The 10,393-nt window shown below is 57.0% G+C and overlaps 1 protein-coding gene across 1 annotated transcript; it reads right to left on the bottom strand.

Moving 5' to 3' along the window:
• Positions 1-789: 789 nt before the first annotated feature.
• ITGB1BP2 (integrin subunit beta 1 binding protein 2) lies at positions 790-7,686 on the bottom strand. The gene is made up of 11 exons (XM_050901818.1): positions 7,617-7,686; positions 7,341-7,390; positions 7,186-7,242; positions 6,447-6,595; positions 6,194-6,306; positions 5,868-5,926; positions 4,838-4,908; positions 4,491-4,593; positions 3,021-3,140; positions 2,498-2,560; positions 790-1,190 (listed from the first exon to the last, which is right to left on the bottom strand). The coding sequence occupies exons 1-11, from the start codon at positions 7,678-7,680 to the stop codon at positions 939-941; spliced, it is 1,101 nt and encodes a 366-aa protein (XP_050757775.1). The 5' UTR covers positions 7,681-7,686; the 3' UTR covers positions 790-938.
• Between the last annotated feature and the right edge of the window lie 2,707 nt (positions 7,687-10,393).

The raw sequence follows: 10,393 nt of genomic DNA, 5'->3' as shown, positions 1-10,393 counted from the left end.
CGCGCCACGCGCCCGCCGCGCGCAGGCGCCCTCTGCCCCGCCGCCGCCCTCGGAGGACCCGCCAGGGGGCGCCGCGGCCGGAGGGTGCAGCCGCCGGGCTGCGCGGCTCTTCTCGGCGCAGGGAGCGGCGGGGCCGCGAGACGGGGACAGGCCCCGGGTGGGGCGGAGCGCGGCGGGCCCTGCCCGCTCCTGCTGTCGGGTTGTAATACGTGAATGTTTTAGTACAGTCGGCAAATGGTGTGCGTCGCCCTCTGCCCCCCTTCCCAGCGCTGGGAGATGTTACATAGCGAAACCCCCTCGGGGATCCCCCGCCTCCCATGGCCTCCTTGTCTGCCGTCGCTTGGTAGGTATCGACCTCTCGCACCCAGGCAGTTTCACTCCTATAAAGATCTTTGCAGAGGAGGACGTCAAGTCCCCGCTGGAGCTGCAGGCAGCGACGACATTCCCCTCGTGCCCACAGTCGCCATCTCCCTCCTAACACCTCCCGGGCCCAGCTCCCCCACCGCAGAGGGAGTGAGGTGGTGTGGGAGGTAAAGCTCAGCTCAGCCTGCTGCCCCGGGGCTCTGCACTGCCCAGAAATGCCAGGGTCAGGCAGAATGCCGGGCCATGAGCACCCTGGCCCCAAGGAGACCTGGCACAAGCACAGGCTGCCTGAGGTGCAGACAAGGGAGCTCCTCCTGTTGTCCTGCCCTGGCCGGGCACAGCAGAGGGAGAGACAGATGGCAGGGTTCAGCTCGCTGATGTTTCTTAAGCGCCTATCAGGAATTTCAGAGTATAACCTTTGCTCTGAGTTTTTATTACTTGCCCCTTCTGACTGGGGGAGAGGGCATACTGCAGCCTGCACATAGCTCTGGGCTGGGTCTGCTCCTCTGGAGCTGGTGCCAAGGTCCTCAGCAGCTCAGGAGCCAGCACTGCTCAGCTGCTGAAGCACTTGACTGTCAGTTGCTCGGTGTTCCCATCTCCAGCTCCTTGTCTTCCTCCTCTGACCAGCTCAAGCTGTCATCTGAGTCCTCCCCCTGCGCTGCCCCGGGCTCCTCTGCGTTGACACCCTCCTTCTCCTGCTTGCCATGGGAGTGCAACCTGCTTTGGGCGAGCTCCAGCCTGGCCCAGGAGCCAGGGCTGACTTTGCAAAGCATGATCTCCACCTTGGTAGGGACCATGCTCACAAAGCTCTTCTCTATCTCGATGACCTAGAGAGAGGGAAAGGTAGAGTAAGCTGGGCCCAGGAGGGCAGGCAGCACATGCTCATCTTTCCCCTTACTGGCAGAGCCCTGCCAGAGGAGGAGGAGAAATCTCCTCTCCTCATGTGCCAGGAGACAGAGCAGGATGAAACCTGGGCTCCAGCTGAGCTTCATGGTGTTATGTCTAAGCAGCACTGCAGTGCTGGTACAGAGCTCAGGAGAGCTCAGCTAGCCGCAGCCACGTGCACAGCTGTGGTACGTCCTCTCTCCACGGCAGTGAGCTGCGCTGAGACACAGGCACACAGACACAAACCCGGCAGCACACTCTGCTGCCCGCGGGCGCAGACAACATGCACCAGAAGTAAAGGCAAGAAATGCACATGCAAATTCCTGAGTCTCACTGCTCCTCCCCAGCCAGCAAGCAGCTGAGAAATCAGAGAGCTAGTCTCTCCTCTCACACCGCTGCCTGCCCGCAGGCACAGCAGGATTGCAGGGGGAGACAGGAACCTGCTGGGCCAAAGACCCTTTGGGGCAGTCTGGGCTGGCAGCAACGACCAGCTCTGCTCTTAGTCCAGGATTGATCGGTGCAGCCACTGGCAGCCTCCAAAACAACCCTCCTCACAATCCCTAAGGCATTTCCTAGCAGAGATGGCTATAAATGCCAGTACCTGGGCAACCAGGCTCCCAGATGATCCCAACAAGAGCAAGCCAGTGCTGTGGCAGCGTTTAAAAGAGAGTAGCCAGGGTGCCTCAGGTAGTGCAGAGCAGTCAGACAGGCACCGAGCCCAGGCACAGTCCTGGCATGGCTCCCAGGGGGTGCTACCACTATGGGATCAATAGAGAAAAACATAATTTCCCCATCAGCCTGTGCTGCTATAGAAAACTGGAGCTCTGGAGATAAACAGGTCCTCTCTGCTGTGACAGCCATGGTGGACCTGTGTTCTCTGCAAGGCTTCGAGAGCTGGCAATGAACCACACCGAGGCAGGGACTATGAAATGGCTGTTTGTTCCACAGATGTGCCAGCCAGGGAAGAGATGGTGTCCCAGGGGCCACAACATTTCTATGCGATAATACGGTCAAAGTCTGCCTCATGCTCCATGGACAGGAAGGACTGTGCAGAAATTGCAGCAACAACCATTTTGCTGCTTTTTCAAAAGTCTGAGAATCCTGACTATGCAGAGAGTAATTTTCCTTATTGGGAGCCTGCATTTGGGGCTGCAAACACTTCTCCCAGAGCACAGGCTGCCTCGCAGCATTGCAGCCCAGCCCCATGCACACTACTGGAATAGGGAAATCCAAGTAAACAGGATCTTACCCCCCAGAGATCCAGTTCTGCCTGGAAAATCTTATTCCCTTCAAAGATGATATGAACCTCAAGCTGAAAGATCAACAGAAAATTATCTGAGTGGGTAGCACAGCACTGCCAGAGCTCTTCCCCCAGACAGTGCAGCTGCCTTCCAGCACCGTAATGCATCCCATGTCCTGGCTCCGGTGTAACGGTCTGGCGATCCCCGTGGCACCTGGGAGCATTTCACCCCCTTCAGAGCATGCCAGGTTCACCTCTGCCACCAGTTGAGGGATTCAAGGCCAGCAAAGCCACCCACTGAGGCTGAAAGCCACTGAGCCAGAGTGGCTGGGCAGATGCTGCTGCAGCAGCAAAGCCACCCGGCTCTCAGCTTGGGGGCGGCAGGTTGGCAGTGCCAACCCCAGCTGCAGCAACAGACCAAACAGGCCATCGAAGACTACCAGGCACCCGGCTGGCTCCTGGCTGTTGGCTCATCAAAATCAGATGCCATGAAAGCACACATCCACAGCCCAGCTCTGCCAGCCCCACTCACCACAGTGCGGTTGGCTTTCACGCTGCTGAGGGTGGGCAGGGGATTCTTGCCATAGACCGTCACCACCACCTGGCTGCTGGTTTGGTGCCAGTCCTGCCGGCACGACACCACCTTCTTGTCCTGCCGGGGAGAGGAACCTGTCACGGCACAGCATCTAGCCCAAGCACACCTCAAACAGAGGGGATGTCTGTGCCAGAGGATGCTCCTTTGCACCTGTCCTTCGCAGAGCGCTGGCTGAGGTTGGCATCAGCTAAGCAAGATCAAACCTTGCCTTTCATGCAGGTTTTTGAGGGAAGGTGGTTCATGCGAAGGTGGGCAGCCCCTGCCAGGCTGTCCCATGCAACATGGGGCATCTGTGCTGTGTTTGGGGTTGCTCCTGAAGGACGTGTCGAGACCAGAGACATTCCCTTCTTGTTCCAGAGTCATTCTGCTGTGCCCAAGCTCATAGGCGCTGTGCACAGTCAGGAAACTCGGTCTGGAGGGCAGTGCAGGGGCTGTTGCTGGACATGGATCATGCCACCATGCTAAATTTGGGAGACAGATGAGCCCCAACTGGCCACGTTTCACCTTTCTCCCAGAGGACCTCCACCTTGTCTGTGCCACAGGGAGCTTTGGCCCCACCAGGCATTTCTGAACATCACCAGGAGACAGACTCCCTGAAGCCCTCAGCATTGCTAGCCAAAGAAATGCCCCAGGAGGAATCCCAGCCCCAAACTCAGGTGACAATTGGCACAAAGCATCTGCATCACAACATCACAGTTCATTCACTGCAGCCTCCTTTACATCCACTAGATATTTTCTGCTCCAGGACAAAGAACAGACTTGGCTCAGAGGGGCTTGCTCAGAGCAGTGCTGACTCAGAGGAACATGATGCACTTTCAGGGATATCCTGGGCCACTTTGGTGCAACTTTCCCAGCTCAAGCCTGTTTCCAGCCAAGAGCTTTCCTGGGGAAACTTAGGCACACACAGACAATATTGGGAATTGGGATCTTTTCCCCATTGCCCTGCCACAACACCATGTTGCTATGTAGATGAGGTCCCTCCTGGGAAGCAGTTGCAGAGGGAAAGCTTCATTAAAACCAAATTCAGTCATCTGCAGTCATCTGTCAAAACTTTTGGGTTTTTTTTGCAGGGCTTTTACCGTGCTTAGCTGCCTGTCCCTGTGCGGCAGCCTGCAGCACTGGCTACATTGTGCCCAGGGCCAGCTCCTGCCTCATTCAGCTTCCTATTGCACATCTGCCCATTGGGTGTGAGAACTGACACGTCTTGTGAATGTAGGAGCAGCATTTTAAACAGCAGATGGGTGAAGATTAGGCATTCAAACCCTGTGCAGTCCTCTGCCGGCAATTATGAAAATTAAGAGAATTAAATGCAGAAACCTGTGTGAATGCAGAGCAAGGGAAGCACTCCTTGGGTGCCAGTAACAGCACTTTGCTCACACGAGTCGCCCCCGCCAAGAGCCCCCTTACCCCCTTCCCCATCCAGCAGTGCCGCCCGCTGCTGCAGCCTGGCTGCTCCAGGAAGGCGCTGAAGTCCATCGTTTTGACTCCGCAGCAGCTCCAGTACTTCATCCTGGGGAGAGTGGGGTGACCTGAGTGGGGAGCACCTGCAGGAGCAGGAGAGGGGACCACAGCGGGCTTCGGGGTGGTGGGGGAGAGGGGCTTGGAACCAGCAGCTCCCCCTGCCCACCTGTCACCCAAGGGGGTGTCACCCACAACTGCACTGGCCGTGCTGCTGAGGCCACACAACCTTGCGATGTGGCACTTTCAGTCCTCAGCAGGGTCAGTTTGCTCCCCAGTAAAGGTTTGTTTCTTACCCCTCATGGAAGACAGGAACGCCAGGATGGAAAGTACAAACCTCTGTGTTGCTCTCTGGGCCCTGGTAGATCTGTGGAGCGAGAAGCAGAGAAAAGTTTCAGGTGTGCCTCTGGCACAGCATGGTATGGCATGGCACAGCCAGGCGTCCGCCCATCAGTGCCCATCCCTGCATAGGGCACAGCATGATGTCCAACATCACCCTTTCACTGGGTCCAGCATCTGTGAGGACTTGCTCTGGGACTATGCCCAGCCACAGCCTGGCACTGGTCCCTGCTCCCTGCCGGCAGGGCAGCCACCCCAGCCTCACTGGGACTCTAGTGTCATCCCTGTGACCCTGGCAGCAGCCCTTCTGTGTGACCTCTCCCAAACACAGCCTGGTCCCAGCCCAGGGCTGGGCAGCACCAGGACAGTGGGCAAGTTTGTACACCACAGAAACTCGCTCCAAGGTGCAAGGGGCTGTTCGTCTATCCTGTCCTTTCCCCTCCTTCCCAGAGCATGTCAGTCTTATGTCCTCATCCACCTCCCGCCTTTTGCTCCCTGCTTGCTCCGCTCTCTGCTGCTTTCCAAGCATGCCGGCCCTCCTGCAGCTTGGTCCCTCCGGCGCACGCCTCCAGGCAGGCAGACAGTCCTACACAAGGCGGCCTTGGGGCAAGATAGAAAGTGGGCTGTGCTGCATTAATTAAATGCTGGTGGGAATTATTCCACATGCATTTTACCTATATGCCCATATCCTGAATATGCGCTATATTTCATTGCAAGCAATTAGCAGCAGTGAAACACAAATGTACCACCAATCCAGGAACCTGGAAGCCTCTTGCAGGAACGTGGCTGGGAGGCGACAGAGGCAGCCACTCCAGGGATGGGATGAGCAGGAGCATACGGAGCCGATGGGCACTGCCACCTCCTACCCGCTCGGCACCCTGCCCTGCACCTGGTGGCAGCTGGGAGATGAGCCCCTGTGCCAGACCTGCGATGCTCCCAGCCATGCAGCGCAGACCATGCAAAGATGGGACCCTGCTGGGTACTTACCACCTTGCAGGCTGCGTTCTTGCAGGTGGTGCCAGCTCTCACCTGGGCAGCCTCCTCCCCTGCAAGAGCAACACAGCTTCATCCCAGGGCGCGTGCCACCTGTGCCTGCCCCCAAACCCTCCCCGCAGCCCCACTGCCAGCTCCCCAGCTTAGCACACACGGCCTCTAAGCACAGCCCATTGCAACGTGCCTCCGAGACGCAGCTCTGTGGGTTTGCAGATGGCTGAGCAAGCAGCACCCACCATCCTATGCTGAACCTGCCACGCAAAACCCCATGCTGAGCTTGCCACATGGAACCTCGCTACCATCCATCAGCTCGTCACTACCTGCGCAACTGTCCTTAGGTGCCTCATCCTTGGAGGACAGGTTCAGTTTCTCCAGTGCCTGCTCCAGAGATCTGGATACTTTAATTGGCAGCAGTTGTCTTGGCTCATCAGAGCTGGGAAACAGCAGAAGCAAAGGCCGAGTGGGTTTTTTTGCAATTTAAGTGTCATTGCCTCTCCTGAGGAAGCAGCAGGGCAGGACACATGCAGAAGAAGTGGCACAGCAGGGTGACACTGTTAGCTGAGCCCGTCTCACCTTGGTCTTTCCCGCTGCATCTTCTCAACTGATTTTGGTCCTTGGATGATGAGCTCCTCCACTGGTTTGGCCTTCAGCTCATCTGAGGTCTCCTCTTGGCTGAAAGGCTCAGGGGGCTTCTCCTTGCTGTGAAACCCCTTGGTGCATCCCTGAGCAGCAGAGGTAAGCCTGATGCCCGCTTTGCCCTCCCTAACCTGGTGGTTGCTCCCAAACCCTGTGAGTTTCCGTGCTCTGGTGGCTCTGTGTCCTGCAGGGATGGGCTCTGACCCTGCACCAGGGCAGGGGCTGCATCTGCAGGGATTCCCGGGGACAAGACGGTGTGGCAGCCTCACTGGGGCCATGGCAGACAAGTCTCAGCTCTGCTGCACCCCAGCCTAGCAGCTGAAGGGCAGCAAGAGACTCCCCCATGTCCCCGGGCCTCTGCTGCCTCCTTTCCCCCCCAGGACTGCTCAGACATTCACAGCTGTGCTGGCGCTTGGGGCATTTGTGTTCATCCCGCAGGATCCTGGTGGGGGATCCCAGCCCCTTCTGGCACCCTTCTCTGGGAGCACCTGCCCTGCACTTCGGGAGCAGCACCCTTGCTTGCAGGCTCCTTGGAAGCAGATAGGAAATCCCCAACCGGCAGGGTGAAGGGGACAGCCTTGGTGTTGGATGGGGACAGGACAGGACAGGGCAGGGCAGGGACAAGGAGGAGAGGACAGAGGAGCAGCGGGTGCATTTAGGCTGTTGGGTCACTCACCTTTATGGAGAGGAACTCGGAGAAGTCTGTTGTGCGTTTCTTGCAACAAGACCAGCCCTAGGCACCGGGAGATGACAAACTGGTCAGGTGTGGGCAATTGCACCAGGCACAAGGTCCCTCCCTGCAGCTGCAGCCCTGGCTCCTGCCCCACTCACCTTCAGGGCATCGTGGAAGATGGGAACGCCGGGGTGATACAGGCAGGAATCTGAAAAGCAAAAATCAGGCAGAACATTTCAGGAGCAATCCTGCCCGCAAGCCACCCGTGATGCCAGGCAGCTCCTGAGCCAGGTCCTGCCATGCAGGCTGCCTGTGCTGGGCTCGGCTCAGCCCTGCTTGGCAGCTCAGGCCGCGGCATGGCGGCCAACACCACAGACCAGGAAAGCAGCACGCATTCCCGCTCACCCTAGTGCAAGGCAGACGAGCCCACCTACCCTTGATGTTGTGCTCAGGATCAAACCTCTGCCCGCAGCCCTTGTTGTAGCACAGCGATGCCATAGCTCAGGCGTACTTGCAGCGTCCTTCACTGCTTCCACAAAAATCCCATCAATCTCATCCCTGGCCGTGATCCCCCCTCTGCTTCCCCACAGTTTCCAGCCCAGGCTCTGGGAGGTGGCTTTGCCTATCTTTGGAGGCAGCCGGAGGACGTGGCTGGTAACTGGAGAGCAGGCTAAAGATGGACATAGCAGCTCAGCAGCTGACAGGACCCGGCGCCCACGTTATCTCGAGAGGCATTTCTGCCCTGCCCCTGCGCCCGGCAGAGGGAATGGGCACTGTGGGTGGCTCTGCACCTGGGGTGGGCAGAGGACCTCGCAGCGCCTGCTGTCCCACCAGCGTCTGGCATGGAGGCATCGGCACCACGCTGGTGCTCATGCTCCGCTCGGGGCAACCTGTGACTCCTCTTGACCAACTGCTCTCAGTTTCTTTAGCATTTATAGAAGCAGCTGAAAGTTTCCTGAAAAAGAAGGGAAGAGACTTCCCAGAGTCCCAGGGCAAAACCTGTGCTGATCTCCCCGAGCCCCAAAAGGCAGGACAATCTGCTAAACAGAGGCACCAGTGGACTAAAGCAGTGCGTGTGGCCAAAACATCCTTCAATGCAGGATCTTGTGCAACCCAGGGATGAAATCTGTCCTCTGGAAGATCATTGTTGTCACAAAAGAAGGAGGGGTTTGCTCAGACTCCCTGCTCCCATTCTGGGACCCAAGGGGTTTCCTCTACAAACAGGAAACCCTCTTGAGATCAAAGGTTTAACTTAGTTCCTACAAGCATCTAAAACAAATACTATTTTCTTGTTTGCAGAGATAGCCATTTCCTGGGTGCTGCCCTGACCTGTCGGAGCACACAGCACCTGGAGAGCGTTTCTGCTCAGGAACCAGGTTCAACACTATCAGACAGTGCAAAGGGCAGGTCCTGCAGGCAGCAGCTGCCCAGGGAGTCCACTCAGGAGGGGAACCCACAGGGTCCGCCATGGCTGATGTAACCCCATCCCTGTCCCACAATGTTTGTTTAACCTAGTTAATCCCCCTACAACAGCCTGCAGGATCTGGTGCCACCCCAAGGGGATCTCCAAAGTCCAGAGTTAGGATGAACCCTTGCTGAAATTCTGGAGCCTACCAGGGAGATGACTCTAGACTCATTTCACACTGCCCTGCTGTTCCACCTCCAGCTCAGTTCTGCCATCCCCACCTTGAGACATCCTGGCCAGCAGCAACGTTGGGCTTTTCTTTGTCATCTCATCAGCAAGGAAGACAGCTCCGCTGGAGGGGAGGACACATATCACCATCAGGCCTCCTTATACGTGGGTAGTTTGTGTATAAACCCACATCCAACCCAAAAGCTAGGAGGGAAACATCAGGGCACTGGGGAACCATCACACCGGCATAAGCCACATGGCAAGCTGATACCTCCCTCGAAGGACTGCAGTGCCTCAAGACACAATAAATGCTCCAACGGTCCCAAAGGTGGGTAAAAAAACACTGCTGGCATCCAGAGCCTCTGCTTAGGCAGGAGGGATCACTTGGGACCCAGGAAGCTGGGCAGAGCCCTGTGATAGGGGAATTTGCAGGCCGGGGGCTGAGCAGAGCTATAGGGTTTCAGATCTCCTTGTCCTTTCCACAAGCTGTCAGCAAGGCTGCAGCTGTCGCCATCCCTGTGCCAGTGAGAATCTGGAGCTCGGGTTACCTCGCACGCCTTGGAGGAAACACCAAGAGGATGCTGTGGCTGATCCACACACTGAGGCTTATCGCAGAGGGACCAGCAGGTAGCTGGGGGGGGCCGCAGCTGAGCAGAGCCCCCTCGGCACCCGAGGAGCAGCGGCAGGCAGCTGAGAGTATGCAGCAGCACTGCTCTGCCCTCGCTCCTCTGCTGCACCGCTGCAAATGTCTGCAGGGAACAAGGTGGCTTGAAAGACAGAACCTACTGGGAACAAGTCACAGTGACATATGGTAAATGGGGGTGTCCACAGCTCCCAGCCCAAGGGAAGGCTCCCCAGGGAGGACAAGGTGAGGGGGTGCAGCCTGGGAGACAGGCACAAGACATCCACCATGAAACAGAGATGAGCTCCAGGGGAACCGCTTGGTTGGCCACCAGCAGACCCAAGGGCCTGGTAGAGCTGGTGCTTTAAAAATTAGGAAAAAGAGGAGATGAGGTTCAGATGATGGCAAAGAGCGTGCTGACCTGCACATCCATCATGCAGCATCTAGTTTGAAGCTGTTGCTTCTGGCAGTTGCATTTGGGCCACAGGGCTGCGTTGCTGAGTCCAGCCCTCCTCCAGGGCAGAGCTCCAAGTAAAGCAGAAGTCACTGTGGGAGCCGGCCGAGCAGGGACAGTCATGACCAACAACTTGGAAACAGCTTGCAAGGAATGGGCCAGCTGAGAATTGAAAATAAAGCCTGTTTGTTTTACGTGCACTTAATTTGATATATAATAGAACAAAAAGGAGGTAGAAAAAAAGGACCAAATGATTCTCAAACCCAACTTAATGTGTTTGCCCTTGAACGATCAGGGTCAGTGTAAAACAGCCCCCCAGCGTCCTGGGGAAAACATGCTGGATGCCTCCAGGGAGAGAAACCCAGCTCAGCCCTGACCCTTCGGTCATTTGGGATGCTCTGCAGAGCCTGGGGTAGCGGGAAGGGAGTGCATTTCTAAAGCATGGAGTAGTTCCTCCATACAAAAGGCTGGTTAGGAGAAGGAAAATCCCTGACATATATAT

This window comes from Gymnogyps californianus, chromosome 9 (assembly GCF_018139145.2).
Source record: "Gymnogyps californianus isolate 813 chromosome 9, ASM1813914v2, whole genome shotgun sequence".
Lineage (NCBI taxonomy): Eukaryota > Metazoa > Chordata > Aves > Accipitriformes > Cathartidae > Gymnogyps > Gymnogyps californianus.
This window is presented reverse-complemented; position numbering and strand designations above follow the sequence as displayed.

Coding starts and splice junctions, on each gene's coding strand:
- ITGB1BP2 (XM_050901818.1), bottom strand. CDS start 7,680: ATGGCATCGCTGTGCTACAACAAGGGCTGCGGGCAGAGGTTTGATCCT. Junction 6,307..6,446: donor ATGCAGCGGGAAAGACCAAG/GTGAGACGGGCT, acceptor GCTGTTTCCCAG/CTCTGATGAGCCAAGACAAC. Junction 4,909..5,867: donor AGAACGCAGCCTGCAAGGTG/GTAAGTACCCAG, acceptor CTCGCTCCACAG/ATCTACCAGGGCCCAGAGAG.